Below are 19,723 nucleotides of genomic sequence, written 5' to 3' on the forward strand. Positions count from 1 at the left end.
AATTATTCAGGACTATTACAGATACATGAGCTGTCTTTTAAAAGGGAGGAGAAAAAAAAATCTCAAAATAATCTTAACTTTTGCAATCCCTGGAAAGTTCTAATATACTTCAAAGAATAAAAATCAAGATCCTTCTAATTTGATTTTGCTTCTTCAATTCTTTCATGAACTTTCATTATTAGCCTCTGTATGCTGTTTCTCATTCCCACATTCATTCAAGAAAATGATCTGTTAAAAACAGTTCTTAATTTAGGTGGACAATGTTTCCTAAGTGAGGCTTTCCTAATACATGAAATTGTAACATCAAATAAGTATCATTCAAACAAAAATATGATGCAATATTACAAAATTGAATACTTATACAACTTTATAAGTTGTACAACTCCAATCACAGAGAAATGAATACTCACATGCTGTAAGAGGAACAACTCCCAACCATGCAAAGGCCACAAGTGTATAATGAAACCAGTATCGTATTGCAGTGCCAATACTTGTAACCAGTCCGGCAAATATGTCTTGGATGGGAAGCCGTGAAGGCATATCTGGAGAATAAACTAGTAGAGAAAAAAAAAGTACATATAATTTCATAAAGATTCAAAAAGAGCTTAATTCAAAAATATAAAATAGGCATGTAGAGCTAGCTTAACAATTTCAATCTTTGTATTTCCTATTAAAAAAGTGAATCAAACAGTTAAATAATACATTTACCCAAAAGTCCTTTGAGAGCAAATCACATGTGAAATGTAGAAACCAACAAAAAAAGACCTCTGTGCAGGAATAAAGATTCAAGAGAAGTTCACATCCCTCAGTCACTGCCATGAACTTCATGCAAAGCTAACTTATACATATTTCAGCATTTAAACAGTGCTATTATCTGGCTTCCCAAATTATAAAAGATCAGATACAGCGAACAGGAGCAAAAGGTGAAGCTGTTGACATGTTACCAAGAAAGAACCCTCTTAAGTAAAAACCACCATATCACCTTATACCTGTCAAATGGCTAGTAACAAAAAGATAAATGATGTGTTGGCAAGGATGCAGAGAAAAAGGAACGCTTGTGCACTGTTAGGTGTGAGAATGTAAACTGGTGCAGCCACTGTGGAAAGGAGTATGGAGGTTCCTCAAAAAATTAAAAATATATAGTATCATACAATCCAGTAATTCCACTTCTGGGCATTTACCCAAGGAAAACAAAAACACTAACTCGAAAAGATATATGCACCCCTATGTTTACTGTAGCATTACTTACAATAGCCAAGATATGGAAGCAATCCACGTGCACTGGTAGATGAATGGATAAAGAATTGTATGTATACTTATATACACACAATGGAATGTTGCTCAGCCATGAAAAATAATAAGACCCTGCTATTTATGACAACATGGATGGATCTAGAGGGTACTGTGCTAAGGAAATTAAGTCAGTAAGTTGAAGACAACATATGATTTTCCTTACATATGGAATCTAAGAAACAAAACAGATGAACAAACAAAAAAGCAGTAACAGGCATATAAATAGAGAACAAACTGGGAGTTGCAAAAGGGAAGGGGGGGGTGGGCAAAATGGGTACAGGGGAATAAGTCATAGGGATGAAAGGTAGAGCAGAGGGAATATATACAATAGCACTGTATGGCGAAAGATGGTAGCTACACTTGTGGTGAGCACAACACAACATACAGCTGTGGAATCACCATGCTGCACACCTGAAACTAACATAACATTGTGTCTCAACTATATACTTCAATATAAAAAAAAAGAAGACAATGACCCAGTCCTCCTCCCAAATACAAGCCTTAGACACAGCACTCAGAAAGTACAATCTGTAGCAAAGTCATTTCATGTAGAAGCAAACAGCCTACTGACATTTGTTGGCCAATCACACCTCCCCACCCAATTTTAAAACAATAATTAATATTCCAACCAGTAAATTCAGGTCTTCCCATCTCTCTGTAAGATGTGGTTCAACACACTCAGAGAAAGGTTTTGCCATATTTGAGAGAGATTTCCTTTTTAAATGGTTCCAATGAAAACCACTGCTCTACCACAGGTATCTCAGAAAGAACATACAGGAGGAACAAACACCCTTCTCCAGTGAGGCCAAAATAAGGAATTATGATGTGTAAAGTTTTAAAATCAATGATATAAAATTAATGAACGAACTATTATAAAACAATTCACAGCTACAAACATTAAGAAATAAGCTATTAACAAATAGCAATTTTTTGCAATATACCCACAAAGACCACTTACTTTAAGAGGATACTTGATAAAGTCATTAAACCAGTAAATAAAGTTTTTGATAAGATAAAGAGAATGGCCTATGTCAAATGCAAACTAAAATGTACCAACACAAGCTTTTATCGGTCTCAAAATAAAAAAGCTCACATGAGTATTTCCTATGAAACTTCATGAAAATATTCAATTACTTAGAATTAGTCTGCTATAAACCTTAAGTTGCAGATACTATTAAAAAAAAAACAAACACAAAAAAACCTCTGGAAGGAGGGCAATGTACTACAATCCCAGAATGAAAAGTATACTTCAAATTCTTGACAAGCTGCCAGTATAGTCCTCTACTTATTTAAGATGAATAACATTAAGGATCAATCAGTAGGCACAGGAATTATAAAATATAACTGGAATTTTAAAGACCTGCAAAATATGTGCCATAGGCTTAACAAAAATATTAAGCTTATAAAGTCTCATTTTTAAAAAGTGAATTAGGGGGGGCCCTGCCTGGCTCAGTCAGTAGAACATGCGACTCCTGAATCTTCTCTTTATTATTATTATTCCAATCTACACAATTTTAACTCAAAAGATATCCCGTTTGAACAGTGAGGACGTATTTGATAAAATCAAGACATCGTTATTAATTTTTCTGGGTGAATGGTATCAGAGTCACTGTTTTTGAAAAAGAATCCTTATTGTTTAGAGATACATATTAAAATATGTACAGATGAAATTATAAATGATGGGATTTGCTTTAAAAAAGGACAGAGAGGTGGGGAACAAGAACACAGGTAAGGAATACCATGTAAAGGCCATGAGCTAAAAATGAGTCAAACTAAGAAATATGAACATGGGGGTTTCATTACACCTTTTTTATACATTTGAACTTGTCCATAATAAAAAATTTAAAAAGAGGGGCACCCTGGGTGGCTCAGCCCGTTAAGCATCCAACTCTTAATTTAGGCTTAGGTCATGACCTCAGGGTCCTGAGATCAAACCCTGCATGGGGCTTGTGCTGAGCATGGAACCTGCTTAAGATTCTCTCTCTCCCTCTCCCTCTGCCCCTCCCCGCCCCACTAGTGGCGTGCACACTCTCTCTCCAAAAAAATAAATAAATAAATAAATAAGAAAGAAGAAATATTCTATAAATTAAATCACTCTCACATAAACATGCATCTGTGTGTTAAAAGCTGACATGTACTTTTAAAAAATAATTTCCAAAATGTTACAGTTTGTTATTATCAATGACAAAGTTAAAAACAATTGCTTTAAAACTGCTTAAAAACCTTTATGCGTGCAGTTATAACCCAAAAATGCAATGCAAACTTCTAAAGAACTTACTTGGTGTGAAAGCAAATCTGTGCTTGCATAATTCACAGTATTCTTTTCGACTGTGTTTCAGCCACTGAACTAAGCTGCAATCACAAACGCATTCATTAAGTACAGTATTTACAACAAAGAAATTTTCAGGTTTCACTGAAAACCAATGTTCTGTTTTATTAAAATGTAACATATCATGGAGCTTTTATAATTGTGATGGTTTCATATTTACAATATTCTTTTTAACTTTTTATAATTTAATGCCTTCTGAAAGTACAGAACCATAACAGATGAAAACAATATGTATTTCTACTATTAAAAAAGTTCAATTAACTAAATTGTAATCTCCTCAAGGCTAACCTCAACTATGAAAGAATCTCCAAGCATCACATCAGTTCTAACACTGGTCTGATAATACTGCTACCCTGGGTAGCTCGGTCTCAATCCTGGTTGTCACTAAGTGGTTGGCTGTGTACCCAGAACAAGTTACTTTAACATTTCTATGCTTGTTTCCTCATCTGCATAATAATAAAAATATTCCACCTCATGGTTCTAAGGATTAAATGAGTTAAGATGTATAAAAGCAACGAGCACCCAGGCACAAGGCACAAAGCATTACATAAATGTAAGCTATTATCATGCCAAGCAGAATCAGAAAACCTTAACACTTCCAATGAACAAAATAAGCTCTCCATGGTAGAAATGAACAAACAGGTATCACATGTACCCGGAAAACAATAATGCCAAAATAACAAGGAATGGTAATAAGGAATATGGGTAATTTCCAAATTTTCACAACAAAATTAAAAAAAAAATAACTACTACAGAGAAAGTTCATTGAAACAATCCCCCTTATTTTACAAATGACAAAACTGAAGCTCAGACATAAAATTTTCTAACAGGATGACTCACCATTCTTGATGGATAAACTTAATACTGCCAGTACAGACGCAAGGATGATAGAGAGGTTTCTCAGGTGTTCCTTCAGACCGACACACTCTACATATGTCTGTGAATGAAAAAGACAAACTGAGTTATCTTTGATTATAACTTAAAAAAAAAAAAACAGAACCCCCAAACAAAAATGAGTTAAAGCAAGAATCCATCAGCAGCAGAGAAGTGTTATTATGATAATAATAAAGTATATTCCAAAACCAAAAAATTTCCTAATATATAAAAAGGCCAGTTGTTCCTTTCAATGAGAACTGTACTCATTAAACTGCACTCTTCCATAACTGATGCTAAATAGAAATACACAAAATCAGGTCACCAATGGTATCCTAAGAGTTTACAGTTTAAAGTCCTAAGTTCAGTCCTAACAGTTTAAACTCCACAAAAACACATCCAAGGACTTAATAGCAGTGGGCAGCATAGGAGACACCCCTTTAGCTTTACCTCACTCCACCAGAGACCTAGAGATACACACAAATAGGGTGAGGGGGCACCCCAAAACCACAAAGGTGCCAGGACAGAGAGAGGTGAGACAGAGGTCACCTTAAGCAGAAACTACCAGAGCCCAGCACGACCTGGTCGGAGGCCAGATGCAATAGCTCACCCTTTACTCCTCCCCACGTGGTTCTGAGCACATCTGTCCACGTTCTTGCCTGGGGTGGCCCAATACATTGAGGAAGAACCTCAAATGCCAAGAACCATCCCATTCACAGGCTCCATAATGCTCCCTCTGAAGAACAACCTATGAAACCTGGTCGCAACTTTTATTTAGACCTCTTCTCTGTGATCTGCAAGGCGAAGTGCCCACCCCAAGTGGGCAATCTGAAGGGCGACAAGCAGTGTGTACTAGAGACAGGGACTTAAGGAAAACTTTTAAGGAAAACTTTTGATCTCAACAGAGTTCCTCATTCATGGGAAATAACTGCAATCCAAGCCCATCATTAATGGATGTAACCAGTCCCCAGCACCCATTGGGACTAGGGTGCACACACATTGAGCAATGTAGAACTTGGCCCCCAACGTTAAAAAGCACTGTGTCGCTCAATCTGAGCTGAGCACCACTTAGCAAAGTTGAGGGATAATGAGTACTCAGGCTGGCTAACTGGTTAGCGCACTAATCCCCGTCGTTATCAATAAGCCAGGCAAATCACTGCCGACATAGAAAGGCCATACACCACCACCCACAGAAGAGCTTTTGCTGTGCCAGTTCCACCTACATGAGAGCCAGGAGGGGCTGTCCAGGTTGAGTCAAATAAAGCACATGCTCCAGGGCTGTGTCTTTCAGTTACCTTTAGAACCACACCACCCCCCCGCCCCACTACCACCACCCGAAGGACTCTGGTTTCCTGGGAGCAACCTGAGGGTCATGAGAACAATGCTGGCTGTTGGAATCATTTATGTTCAGAACTACATGGGATCCAAGCCTCTTCAAACCTCCCACTTTCACCTTCATCCTTGATTAATGAAAACATCTTTGGCAAAAGCTTTCTCTCTGGTCCGTCTTGCACCAGTCTAAGACTTTGGGCTCTGGCAACGCGGTATGAACATCCCAACGATCCTGCCTAACCAGCTTCTGCAAAGTTCTGACACAAACAAAACAGAACTACACTAGAATTCTATGATTCCCAGGGCAGTATCCTGGCAGCTTGAGTCTGCTTTGAGCACTCTAACTTTCTCCAAATGTAAACTTCAGCCTAGGGAAACTGGGCTAAGAGCCCGGAGCTCACCCAAGGGGGTGGGGAAGACCTGGAAGGACCATCCCGCCGTGGTGGACCTGCTGCTGCCCACATGGGCGATCCAACATCAAGCTAGCATTTTAACTGCACTGAATTCAATACCTGCACTGGAGCTGAGATTACCACAGTGGCCAGCAACCGGACTTGCCCTGCAATGGATCCTCCTTAAAGGAATCAAAATGGACTCACTGAAATAATAAGCTCTCAAAAGAGTCCAGTGTTATTTTTCATCACTGCTCTCCCAGATCTCAAGTAGGTAATCTGCACATCTGCTGCCTTGCTTTGTTGTCGAAGTTGATCATCAAGCTCCCTTTATGGTACCGAGCCTGGATTCCTGGTCAGGGTGCCACCGTAGGCACTATGACTTCTACCTAAAATAGCTGACAGGTCCATGGGACATGCAACTGATTAGGTTATCTGGAATCACCAGAGCTGCTGGTGCCTGTGGGCATCAATTAGTTCCACAATTACCACAGTTATCCAGGTAGGAGCGGCACAAGCACTTAAAGCCATTTGGAACGTGACCACACCAGCCACAAGGGCTAGGATGCCTGTGGATTAACTTTAAAGACAGACATGTGCTACGGAGGGATTAACCAGGTAGGATGGTTTGGGTGCAAATGTGGGTGAGCCGGTGCAGACAAAGGGTGAAGCAGTCCCACACTGTCCTGTCTCCGCAGCCAGCTCTCAGGCAGCTGCAGAAGTAGGGCACAGCAGCGAAAGCGTGGCAAGGAGTATCCTGCATCAGGACACAGTGTAGAGGAAAGCAGCAGAGACACTGTCGCACTCACACAAATGAGGGTCGCCATGTTGCCCTCCAGAAACAAGGTGACTGACTGGGCAAGGACCGCCCTTGCTGGCACACTGCTGCCAACAAGATGCAGGGACAATGGGGGATATCCACATGAGTGTGAACGGTTGATGGCAGTGGGCTTGTTCTGTGATGGGGCCCAGCCCGTGGGTGGCCCAGCCCCAGGTGGCACAAGGGAGCTATGGGGAGGACCATGCATTGGCCAGATTGCGGGGGGGGGGGGGGGGGGGCTGCAGAAGGCACAGTGCGGCAGTGGGGGGAGCATGTGCACAAGACACTGATCTTCAGAAGACCACGTTCAAAGACAAACCAACAAACACAAAACTAAGCAAGCACAACAAATCTAAACCAACTCCAGGGCTCTGCTTAACAGAGTACAGAGTACTGGACTCATCCACCTCTGTTAAGGTTGAAACCATTTTCACTGTAACACTAAGACTTTGCCTTTTACCCTCATTGTCTTGCCAGGATACAGTGGAGTTTTCCAGACGCTACATAACAAAACTGATTGAATGCAGCCAAGATGAAAAAAATCCACCAGCCTCCCATTTAAATCAAACATTTAAGAAATTTGCAAATATAAAACAAATCCACTCTTCTCACCAATATTTTGGGTTTGAAGTATATAGTTATTTCTTTGAAAAAAATTATATTAATATATAACAGGTGTGTTAAGTGAATTAATACTTCCAAATTTTGTTTCATTTTCTAAGGGCAAATGAAAGCTCTTATGAGTCTATGTTTTTTAAGAATTTAAAGGGATCCTGAGGCCAAAAAAGTTAAGAACTACTATTTTTTTTTTGCTCGTGAAACTTTTGGAAGAAAATCAGAGAATAACTATGGTTCTCTCAAAATACACAAATAGGCAAAATTTTCATTATTTTGTAAGGAGTTTCACAAGCCTCCATTGATTCTACAAAAGAAAGGGAAGGGAATATTAGACTTCTCAAGTGCCTTGTTTTAGAACCATGGAAAGTTTTTACATAATCCAAAACAAAATTATAGCAAAATGGAAAATAAGCAACCCCTAAACCAAAAACAAATTACACAAATGAAACATATATATGTGTGTATATATGATAGATTTCCAGTTTAACCACAGAAAAGATTTACTTTAAAGACTTTAAAACAGTAATATGATCATATATCCCTAGTAGGCTATATCGTAAGACAGAAGGAACTGCATTAAATCCTAAACAGAATTCAGTACTCATGGTGTGAAGAACAATAATATTGATAATAATTTTAAAAACTTGGGAGGATAAAACCGGTAAGTAGTACGATGGTGGTAATGTGGTTGTGTGCGTGTGTTTTTTAAGTGATCTCTCAGAATACGTAAGTATTTACAGATGAAAACATTTCGTATATGGGATGTGCTTTAAAATGATCCAGGAGAAGTGTGGAGATGGGAGAGGGAAAGGGTTGAGATGAAAGAATTATCAGCCATATGCTTTATCTGTTGAATCTAGATGCTGGTTATTGGAGGTTATTGCATTAGTCTATTTCATTTTTAAAATTTTACATAATAGGGGCACCTAGCTGGCTCAGCTGGGGAAGCATGCAACTCTTGGGTCTCAGGGTTGTGAGTTCGAGCCTCACACTGGGTGCAGAAATTACTAAAAATAAAATCTTTTTTTTTTTTTAGAATTTTTTTATTTATTTATTCGACAGAGAGAGACAGCAAGACAGGGAACACAAGCAGGGGGAGTGGGAGAGGGAGAAGCAGGGTCCCCGCCAAGCAGGGAGCCCAATGCAGGGCTCAATCCCAGGACCCTGGGATCATGACCTGAGCCAGAGGCAGACACTTAATGACTGAGCCACCCAGGCGCCCCAAAAAATAAAATCTTTAAAATGGGGAAACATTCCATACTCATGGATTGTAAGGACAAATACTGTTAAAATGTCTATGCCATCCAAAGCAATCTACACATTCAAAGCAATCCCTATCAAAATACCATCAACATTTGCTGGAACAAACGATACTAAAATTTGTATGGAACCACAAAAGACCCTGAATAGCCAAAGCAATCCTGAAAAAGAAAACAAAAGCTGGAGGCATCACATTCCAGACTTCAGGCTATATTACAAAGCTGTACCTCAAGAGAGTATGGTATTAGCACAAAAAGAGACACAAAGATCAATGGAAGAGAATAGAAAACCCAGAAATGGACCCTCAACTCTGGTCCACTAATCTTCGACAAAGAAGGAAATACCCAACGGAAAAAAGTCTCTTTAAGAAATGGTGTTGGAAAAATTGGACGGCCACATGCAGAAGAATGAAACTGGACCTCTTTTTTTTACACCATACACAAAAATAAACTCAAAATGGATGAAAGACCCAAATGTGAGACAGGAATTCATCAAAATCCTAGAGGAGAACAAGAACGTAAAGGCAGCAACCTCTTTGACCTCAGCCACAGCAACTTCTTACTAGACACGTCTCCAAAGGCAAGGGAAACAAAAGCAAAAATGAACTATGGGGACTTCATCAAGATAAAAAGCCTTTGCACAGCAAAGGAAACAGTCGACAAAACTAAAAGACAACCTACCAAATGGGAGAAGATATTTGCAAATGCCTTATTAGATGAAGGGCTAGTATCCAAAACCTATAAAGAATTTATCAAACTCAAGACCCAAAAAACAAAAAATCTAGTCAAGAAATGGGCAGAATACATGAGCAGACATTTCTCCAAAGAACACATACAAATGACCAACAGACACATGAAAAAATGCTCAACATCACCCAGCATCAGAGAAATACAAATCAAAACCACAGTGAGATATCACGTCACACCAGTCAGAACGGTAAAAATTAACAACTGAGGAAACAACAGATGTTGGCAAGGATGTGGAGAACAGAGAACCCTCTTACACTATTGGTGGGAATGCAAACTGGTGCAGCCATTCTGGAAAACAGTATGGTTGTTCCTCAAAAAGTTAAAAATACAGGTACCCTATTACCCAGCAACTGCACTACTAGGTATTTATCCAAAGGATACAAACACAGTGATTGGAAGGGGCACCTGCACCCCAATGTTTACAGCAGCAATGTCCACAAAAAACAAAATATGGGAAGAGCCCAGATGTCCATCGACAGATGAACAGATAAAGAAGATATGGTATATATACACAATGGAAAATTAGTCATCAAAAGAATGAAATCTTGCCATTTGCAACGACATGGATGGAACTAGAGGGTATTATGCTAAGCAAAGTAAGTCAGAGAAAGACAAATACCATATGATTTCAGTCATGTGGAATGTAAGAAACAAAACAGTTGAACATAGAGGAAGGGAAGGAAAAATAAAATGAAATCAGAGAGGGAGAAAGACCGTAAGAGACTCTTAACTCTACGGAACAAGCAGGGTTGCTGGAGGGGAGGTGGGTGGGGGGATGAGGTAAATAAGTGATGGGAATTAAGGAGAGCACCTGATGTAAAGAGCACTGGGTGTAATATGCAACTGATGAATCACTAAATTCTACCTCTGAAAATCAAACAATCAAATAAAATTTTTAGGGGCTCCTGGGTGACTGAGTAGGTTAAGTGTCCAACTCTTTGATTTCAGCTCAGGTCAAGATCTCAGGGTCATGAGATCAAGCCCTGCATCCGGCTCCACACTGAGCATGGAACCTGTTTAAGATTGTCCCTCTCCCTCTTCCTCTCCCTCTACCCCCCTTCCCGGCTCGCACGTGCGTGCTCTCTTTCTCTAAACTAAATAAATAAGATCTTAAAAAAAATAAAATTTTACATAAAACCTTTAAAAAATAAACAGTGGTTAAACATGCAATTTACAAATATCACAGTTGAACTTTTATTGTACTGACACTACCGAGTCCAATTTTATCAATGAAGTTCTTCAGCAAGAAGGCTTAACATGTGACTTATTTCATATATGCACGCACGTACAAACACACAAATTTGAAAACTCATGTTAGATTTTTATTTCACTGATCCTGTTTTTAAAAATGTAGTAAAACTTCCATTGGCTATATCTTCATTAGGGGAAGAAAGCAGAGTAAGATTTAAATAATTTGTCTCGACATTCCTAAAAGCCTCTTTATGTACAACAAATAACCTAATTCCAATTTAAAACCATTTAATCTAAATGACTTTAAAATGGAATTTGGTCCAAAAATATCATTAATCTCTCTTGCAGTACTGGCCCTGTTTTTTCCCACATCATGAAGATGTGACTGAATTTTGTTCAAAAGCACCTCATGTATAAATATTACCCTAAATGGAAAGGTGAAGATTGTTGGTATAAATAAACTAGAATGGTGATAAGTCCTAGCTATAAAATACTTCGTAAGGTAAACATCTGGCTGTTTAGCAGGCCCCAATCCCTGCTTACCATGGCATAGTCATACCTTATTAGGAAACTGGAAGCGGAGAAAAGCTGCCAAAGTGAAAGACTTCACCTGCTCTCACTCTATATCCTCAACTAAATTTCCTTAGCTAGTCTGTGTGTGGACTAGGAAGGAATGGAAGCTTCTTCCCTGCCAATCCATGTTGCAGTAGAAAAACCTGAAACAAGGCATAGGTATACAGAGCTAAACATTTTTTCTGCAAGGATACATAAACTATTAACAGTTGCTAACTTTGTGGATCAGTTTTGGGGGAAAATATACATATTTTATATATTTATGATATCTACAGTATATATTTATGTAGTATTTTGCTAATACCTATTAAAATTAATAGTTTCCTTATAAACTTACATTCAAAGACATGTACAAGAACATTCATAGCAGCACTATTTCATAAAAAGACCTCCAAAATGGGGGCATCTGGGTGGCTCAGTCAGCTGAGCGTCCCGACTCTTGATCTCAGCTCAGGTTTTTTGTTTTTTGTTTTTTTTAAATATTTTATTTATTTATTTGAGAGAGAGAGAATGAGAGATAGAGAGCATAAGAGGGAGGAGGGTCAGAGGGAGAAGCAGACTCCCTGTTCAGCAGGGAGCCCAATGTGGGACTCGATCCTGGAACTCCAGGATCATGACCTGAGCCGAAGGCAGTTGCTTAACCAACTGAGCCACCCAAGGCGCCCATCTCAGCTCAGGTTTTGATCTCTGGGCTGTGGGTTCAGGCCCTGCGTTGGGCTCCACCTCCAAAATGGAAACTACTAAACTGTCTATCAACAGCAGAATGGATAAATTTTCGTATATTCACATAATTGAGTATGATATGGCAATAAGAATAAACCAACTAAAACTACAACCACGATTTGGATTTATTGCATAGTGATGTTTAGTGATAACTCACACACACACAAAAAGAACTCAGACACAAAGAATACCTATTCCACATGTAAAAAAATTCACAAACGGGAAAAACTAACATTTATTAGAAGTCACCATAGTAGTTACCTCTAGAGGAAAGAGGCAGTCAAGACTACAAGAGGACTGAAGGGAATGGCCCAGATGAAATCAACACACTTCTCCCTATACCTCCTGCCAAGTACAGCTAAAAGCCCAGGACATTATACATAAATAAACAGAAGATGACTCTAAAAAGTGAAGAAAAGGCAGAGCAGCAAGGGAACTGGTGACCCAAGGAATCACATCCAGTGAGTTCTCTGGGTTTGTGTTTTGCTTCATGTATCCTGGGGACTGGTGCTGGAGGTAGAGAAGCTGACAATCTGAAAACACCAATGGGAAAAGACAAATTTACCCCAAAAAAGCCAAAGACCAGGAAAGAGGCAACCTAACAAGAGGGAAATTTTTAGACAATAAATGCCTGCCTCTGTACCCCAGCCAAACACCACAGGGGAAAAAAATGCAGCCCTGGGCGCCTGGGTGGCTCAGTCGTTAAGCATCTGCCTTCGGCTCAGGTCATGATCCCAGGGTCCTGGGATCGAGTCCCGCATCGGGCTCCCTGCTCAGCGGGAAGCGTGCTTCTCCCTCTCCCACTCCCCCTGCTTGTGTTCCCTCTCTCACTGTGTCTCTCACTGTCAAATAAATAAATAAAATCTTAAAAAAAAAAAAAAATGTGGCCCCAACACCACCTCTAGCAGCCAAGGCCGAGAGGGAAGCAGACCTAGATTAGCTAACTCTATTTTAGTTACTGAGGCCCAACTAAATTATCACCCAAGTTAATGAGGAAATGAGCATTAAAACATAACCGCCAATTACAAGACTGGCTCATTCTTTCAACTTGGTTGTATGATCTTTTCTTGAATGTTTTATTTTTTTCACAATTTAATGTCAATATTCTGTACATATTTTCTATCTACTACTCCAACTTTGTTGTATTCTTCCATTTGTATAGTAGGCTGCTCCCTCTGGCAAAACACATTACACCACTGAAATATAAACATAAAATAACCAGATAGTACAGCAGCTAATGACTAGTGAAGCCAACATTTCCACATTTTACCAAGTTCTCTTCCTTTGTAAATTTTCTAAGTCCTTTGTCCAGCTTACTAACTGGGGTCTTAACAATAAGAAGGCAGTCCAAAAAAAAAAAAAAAAAAAAAAAAATTCAGCAAAAGATTTGAACAGATATTTCACCAAAGAAGGTATACAAATAAAAAAATGCTGAGGTCATTAGCAAACTGCAAGTTAAAATCACAATAGGATGGTGATGGTTGTACAACAGTGTGACTATATTTAATACCAGTGAACTGTATGCTTAAAAATGGTTAGAATGGTAAATTTTGTGATGTATATTTTACCATAAAGAATTTTAAATCACAGTACAATACCACTACATTAAAATGACAAAAAGAAAAAAAAAACTCTTACCATATGATGCAGCAATCATATTCCTAGATATTTAACTTAGTAAAATGAAAATTTATGCTTGTACAAAAACCCGTATGAATCTGGGTTAATAGCTTCACTCATAATTTCCTCAATATGGAAACAACCAATCAAAGCATTCCACAACTGGAGGATAAACTGTGGTACATTCAATATTCTTTTCTACAACAGAATAGTATTAAGCAATAAAAAGGAATGAAATACTGATACATACAACATGAATAAATCTCAAATGCATTATATGTGAAACAAAAGAAGCCAGGCTGAAAAAGCTACATACTAGATGATTCCATTTATAACATGTGGAAAAGGTAAAACTACAAAGACAGAAATACATCAGTGGTTGCCAGGGTCTGGGAGTGGGATTGATCATAAAAGGGAACAGGGATATTTGAAAGGAGGGCTGAATTAGTCCATCCCTTGAATGTGCTGGCTATGTGACTGTATGCATTTGTCAAAAACTCATGGACACTACCACTGATAGATGAATAAAGGATATATATATATGTGATATATCTATATATATATACGTGTATGTATACACACATATACACAATGGAATATTATTCAGCCATAAAAAAGAATAAAGTCTTGCCATTTGTAACCACATGGATGGAGCTAGAGAGTATAATGCTAAACAAAGTAAGTCAAAGACAAATACTGTATGATTTCACTGTATGTGGAATTTAAGAATCAAAACAAATGAAGAAAAAAAAAAAAGGGAGACAAACTAAAAAAAAACAGACTGTTAACTACAGAATAAACAGACGGTTACCAGAGGAGAGGTGGGTGGGGTAATGGGTGAAATAGGTGAAGGGGATTAAGAGTACACTTATCCTGATGAGCACAGGAGTAATATATGGAACTGCTGAATCATTATATTGTGTATCTGAAACTAATGTAATACTGCACTGGAATTAAAAAAGTAAACTATCCCAGACTGAAACAAAACAAAAACCTCATGAACATTAAATAAGGTAAGTTTTACTGTATTTATATTTTAATTTTAAAAAGACTTCCTATAGTACTGTCTAAATAGACATGAGAAGAACAAAGGAGAAAGGATAATGACATGAAAAGAAATTATTGTTCCTTCACTAATGAAGTTGTATACTGAAATGTATCCCAACAAGCCCATTAATTTCATCCAGCCAGATAAGAATTAATGCTGTCAGGGACTGTGGAGGAAATCACCAGCATTGGACATCAAGTATTTCCGGCATTCCATTTTCTGGATAAATAGTAGGACTGTACTTCCCTGCCACCTCTGAAATTAGACACGGACATGTGACTTGCTTCAGTCAATGAAAGATAAGCTACAATGATGTGTATCACTCCTGGGTAGAAAATCTGGGGAGCTAATGAACACAATACATCACACTGCATTTTCCTGCCTCAACGATTGTGGAAGCACACCCTAAGATGGAGCCTCCGTCAATCTAGGTCTCCAAGTGACTACAGTCAGCAGGAGCATCTCCCCCCACCTGTAGTAGACATAATACTCAGTGAGAAAGGAACCTTTTGTTGCTTTAAGCTGCTGAGGTTTGGAGGTAGTTTGTGACAAAGACAAATTAGCCTATCCTGTTTCATAAAGCGTCTCAGCAGGTTGGGGGCAGGGGGCGGAACTAAAACAAGCCCAACTACCACGAATACAATGAAAGAATACACCTATCTTGTATATGAAGACCAACCCTACCACCCAAAACCTCAACAGAGTAACATGACCAAGGTTATAAAAGAAGAATGTCTACAGAAGGCACAGCCTGGGGCCCTTTACTAAAACTGAAATAATAAAGTTTTACGGTAGAATAAAATTCCTGCCACATTTACATGCAGTAAAATTACAAATCTAGCTCAGGCCAAAATAAAAGCATTGCATTTTATTTTATTTGTTATGAATGCAAATCAACTTAGAAACAGCAAAGCAAAAAACTCTTCCCGCTTTTCTTTTCTTTTTTTCCCCTCCACCTCCCCAGGCTCTTCCTGCTTTTCAAAAGCAAAATTCTTCTGTTTAATCCTGTGGGAACTTTTGTTGCTTTATTTGAATACCTAATATCTTCACAAGGCATACCTTCTAAAAGTTCCTAGCACAGTGCCTAGCTCAATAGATATGAAGGTGGTTTTTTGTTTGTTTTAATGAAAAATCTCAAATCCTTGGTGACTGAGTGTGGAGACTGCCCAGGAAATGAGAGGGGGGAGAAAAGAACCACCAGTAAGAGCAGACTCTCAAGTTGGAACTAGTTGCTGAAGTCAACATCCATGTTGGCTTGGCTCACGCCATCAGTTTTTCGAGCCAACAATTCAGCTCACCAAATGTATCCTAAGTACCGACTATGAGAAAAGGAAGAAGAAAACCCTAGAAGTTTTGGGTATATGTCATAATTTTTAGGTCATTATCTACCTTGAAAGTTTTTCCACATTAGATTTCAAAGTGTCTGCACAGTCCTTCTGGTAATTATCCTTCTGGTGATAATTCAATAAACAAAGGACTGTTAAATTATTAGTAGTAGACTTTATTTTTCAGAACAATTTTACATTTACAGAAAATCTAAGATCGTGCAGTGTTCCCATACACACAGCACCCAGTATCCCCTATTATTAACATCTACGTTAACATGGTACTTTTGTTAAAGTTAAGGAGCCAATATTCACACATCATTAACTAAAATCCAGTTTACTCAGATTTCCTTAGTCTTCACCTGATGTCCTTTTTTTGTTGTTGTTCCAAAATCCACCTGACATTTAGTTGCCATGTCTCCTTAGCTTGGCTAAGACAGTTTCTCTTGAGTCTGGCTGTTTTTCAGGCTTTCCTTGTTTTTGATGACTAGGCTTGAGTTGCACCGAGTCAAGGAGAAGTACTTTTGGGGGAAAAGGTGAAGCCATTTTCTACTTCTGGCTCTAAAAACAGCACTGGCAGCTAATTGCAGGTGCTTTGAACTCCTGCAGTAGTTACAGAGATACTAGTGGGGATTCTTTTTTCTTTTTCAAGTTTTATTTCTTTAATCTCTACACCCAGCGTGGGGCTTGAACTCACAAGCCAGAGAGCAAGAGTCACATGCTCTTCCGACTGAGCCAGCCGGGCGCCCCCTGGCGGTCATTTGCCCCGGAGCAGGGGGGCAACTGTCAGTTCAGCAGCACCGGCAGTGGCTCCAACACTTAGGAAGGGTGTGCCAGCTATCAACTTAGTTCACCTCAGTTCCAAATCTGTCCTTCAGTACCTGTCCAGTGGTAAGTCACTGAACTCAAAACATTTTTTTTAAAACAAATTTGTCAGTAGGAGGTACTGGAGGGACAACGCAGGAGGAAGGAAGTGGTTTTCTGGCTCCTGCTGCACTGTCAGGTTTGTTATAATGACCACCTTTTCAACCCTACTGATAAGAACCCAAGACACTCCAGGTCTTGTACCCAACAGGGTACCCAACTCCCCCCACATGCCCATCCATCAACTTTGGCTCTCCTGCACCCTGAAGGGTTACTTCCTGCTAGCCCAGAAACTGTGGACTAGCTCTGGACAACTCCACACTCCTGCACTGATGTCTAAACCACAACAGTCAGGAGTGGCCCTACCTCTTCCGAGTCTGTCCCTACTCGGATACTCACCCTCTTGCTCAGGTTCCCTTTACAGTATTCTTTACATCTCTATAGCTACCCTCTTGCCGTAGCTTAGTTATTCAACTTCCTCTGGTTAACTTACTATGTGCTGTCTGTCTCTTCACTAGATCAAGAGAGGAAAAAAAAAAAAAACAAGATTTAAAGAAGAATCAATCGGAAGTTTTAGAACTAGAAAATACAGGGAGTGTGGGATCACTCCTGGACTTGAGCGCAACAGCAACGTTTGCCTCAAGAAAAAGTACTTTGTACAATTCTTTGGAGTTATCAGCTGAACTAGCTGTTTTTTCCTCCCATGAAACATCATGGCTTGTTTTTGAAACATCATTTTTACCATGGCTAAAAAAACTGAAAAAAACAAAAAACAAAAAACAAAAACAAGTTATTCAGACAGGTCTGGGTATTCAAGCATTTTATCACAAAAGAATGAAGTGAGCCTAGGAGCCAAGGAAAACAACTGACTGTATTTGTTGCCAATGATAAAAATCAAACTTTCAAGCAAAAATTAGGATTTTAGAAAACTTGTGATCACCACAATGAGCCTGACAGCTTCCCCAATACCTAAAAGGCTTTTCAAGATGAGACAGGTAGTGATGTTAAGGAATGTAAGCTTTGATAATACACATGAAACGTGTCAACATTTGGAAGATCTGCATAACTCAATGATCAAGTATCTACCAAAAGACCAACATGATGTTATAAAACCATGCATGAGTAAAAAAATAAACCAATGGATTTTTAAAAATAGCTTTATTAGGGGCGCGCCTGGGTGGCTCAGGTCATGATCTCCAGGTCCCGGGATCGAGCCCCATGTGGGGCTCCCTGCTCAGCGGGGAGTCTGCTTCTCCCTCTCACTCTCCTCTGTGTGCACGCACTCTCTCTTTCTCTCTCACATAAATAAAATCTTTTAAAAAATAGCTTCACTGGGGAATCACTGACATACAATAAAATGCACTTAAAGGGGTTATCACTTTATAAGCTTGTCAATGATGAAACTGTCATCACAATTGAGATAATGAACATAACCATCACCACCAAAATTAACTCAGGTCCCTTGATAATCTCTCCATCCCACCCTTCTCTCAGTCCCATTCCTAGGCAACCATCAGTCTGCATTCTAGTACTATGGATTAATGTGCGTTTTCCAGAGTTGTACGTAAGCGGCACATACTGTGGCTTCTTTCACTTATTATTTTGAGATTCGTGTATGTTGTATCAACAGTTCATGTCTTTGAATCACAGACTAGTAATCCATTGTATAGGTGTATCACAATTTGTTTATGCATTCATCTGTTGATAGGCATTTGGGTTGGTTCAAGTGTCAGGATTTTACAAATAAAACTGCTATATACATTCACATACAAGAGTTTGTATGCATTCATTTCTCTTAGGAAGTCCCTACCAGTACGATGGCTGGATCATATGTTAACTTTTTAAGAAATTGCTACACTGATTTCCAAAGTGGTTGTACCACTTTACATTCCAGCAGTATATCAAAGTTACTGTTGTTCCACATTCTGACCAACATTTGGTACGCTCATACTTTATAATTTCATTCATTCTAATAGATATGTAGTGATAATACCTTATTGTAGTTTTATTCTGTTAACAGCTTTAATGAAATATACATATTATAAAGCTCAACAACTAAAGTACACAATTCAAGGCTTTTAATGTATTTTACAGAGTGATGCAACCACTACCACAATCTAATTTTTTAACATCCTCATCATCCCAAAAAGAAACCTTGTAACTATTAAGTCATTCCCCATTCTTTCTCTTTACATAGATTTGCCTATCTGAGCCATAATTTGGATCACATAAAATGTGATGTTTCATGACCAGTTTCTTTCACTTAGCACAATGTTTGAGGTTCAACCAATTATAATATATACCAGTATTTCATTCCTTTGTATTGCCAAATAATATTCCATTTTCTAGATGTGTTACATTTTGCTTATCCATTCATCAGTTGATACACAATGGGGTGTGAAGATATATTTTGAATTCTCCTAGGTACATACCTAGGAGTGGAAATGCTGGTTCATATGGCAACTCTGTTAACACTGTATCTTACATTCTCACCAGCAATGAATGAAGGTTCCAATTTCTCCACATCCTTCTCCACTGACTATCTGTCCCTTTTGATTATAGTCATCCTAGTGGGTGTGAATTATTTCACTGTGGTTTTGATTTGCATTTACCTAATGACTAGTGATGCTCAGCATCTTTTCATATGCTTATTAGCCATATGCATATATTCTCTGGCGAAGTGTCCAAAACTTCGGGCCTCTCTTAAACTGTG

At 38.8% G+C, this 19,723-nt stretch overlaps 1 protein-coding gene across 3 annotated transcripts in view; it reads right to left on the minus strand.

Annotated features, from left to right (window-relative positions):
* The window catches only part of MARCHF6 (membrane associated ring-CH-type finger 6), a 79,053-nt gene that overhangs the window by 51,633 nt on the left and 7,697 nt on the right, over nucleotides 1–19,723 (minus strand). For 2 of the 3 annotated variants that reach the window (XM_073891090.1, XM_073891089.1), the window contains exons 1-4: nucleotides 5,949–5,988; nucleotides 4,463–4,559; nucleotides 3,572–3,645; nucleotides 411–554 (exon numbers count right to left, since the gene is read on the minus strand). In XM_073891090.1, coding sequence (XP_073747191.1) covers nucleotides 411–554; nucleotides 3,572–3,645; nucleotides 4,463–4,559; nucleotides 5,949–5,973 — 340 coding nt within the window. In that variant the 5' untranslated portion in view covers nucleotides 5,974–5,988. Of the gene's footprint in view, nucleotides 1–410; nucleotides 555–3,571; nucleotides 3,646–4,462; nucleotides 4,560–5,948; nucleotides 5,989–19,723 lie in introns of those variants that run through there. The other variant, XM_025867467.2, reaches the window with a different exon arrangement.

Source organism: Callorhinus ursinus, unplaced genomic scaffold (genome assembly GCF_003265705.2).
Source record: "Callorhinus ursinus isolate GAN/ISIS: 27379988/994484 unplaced genomic scaffold, GSC_fseal_2.0 scaffold3, whole genome shotgun sequence".
In the NCBI taxonomy this organism is placed as follows: Eukaryota; Metazoa; Chordata; class Mammalia; order Carnivora; family Otariidae; genus Callorhinus; species Callorhinus ursinus.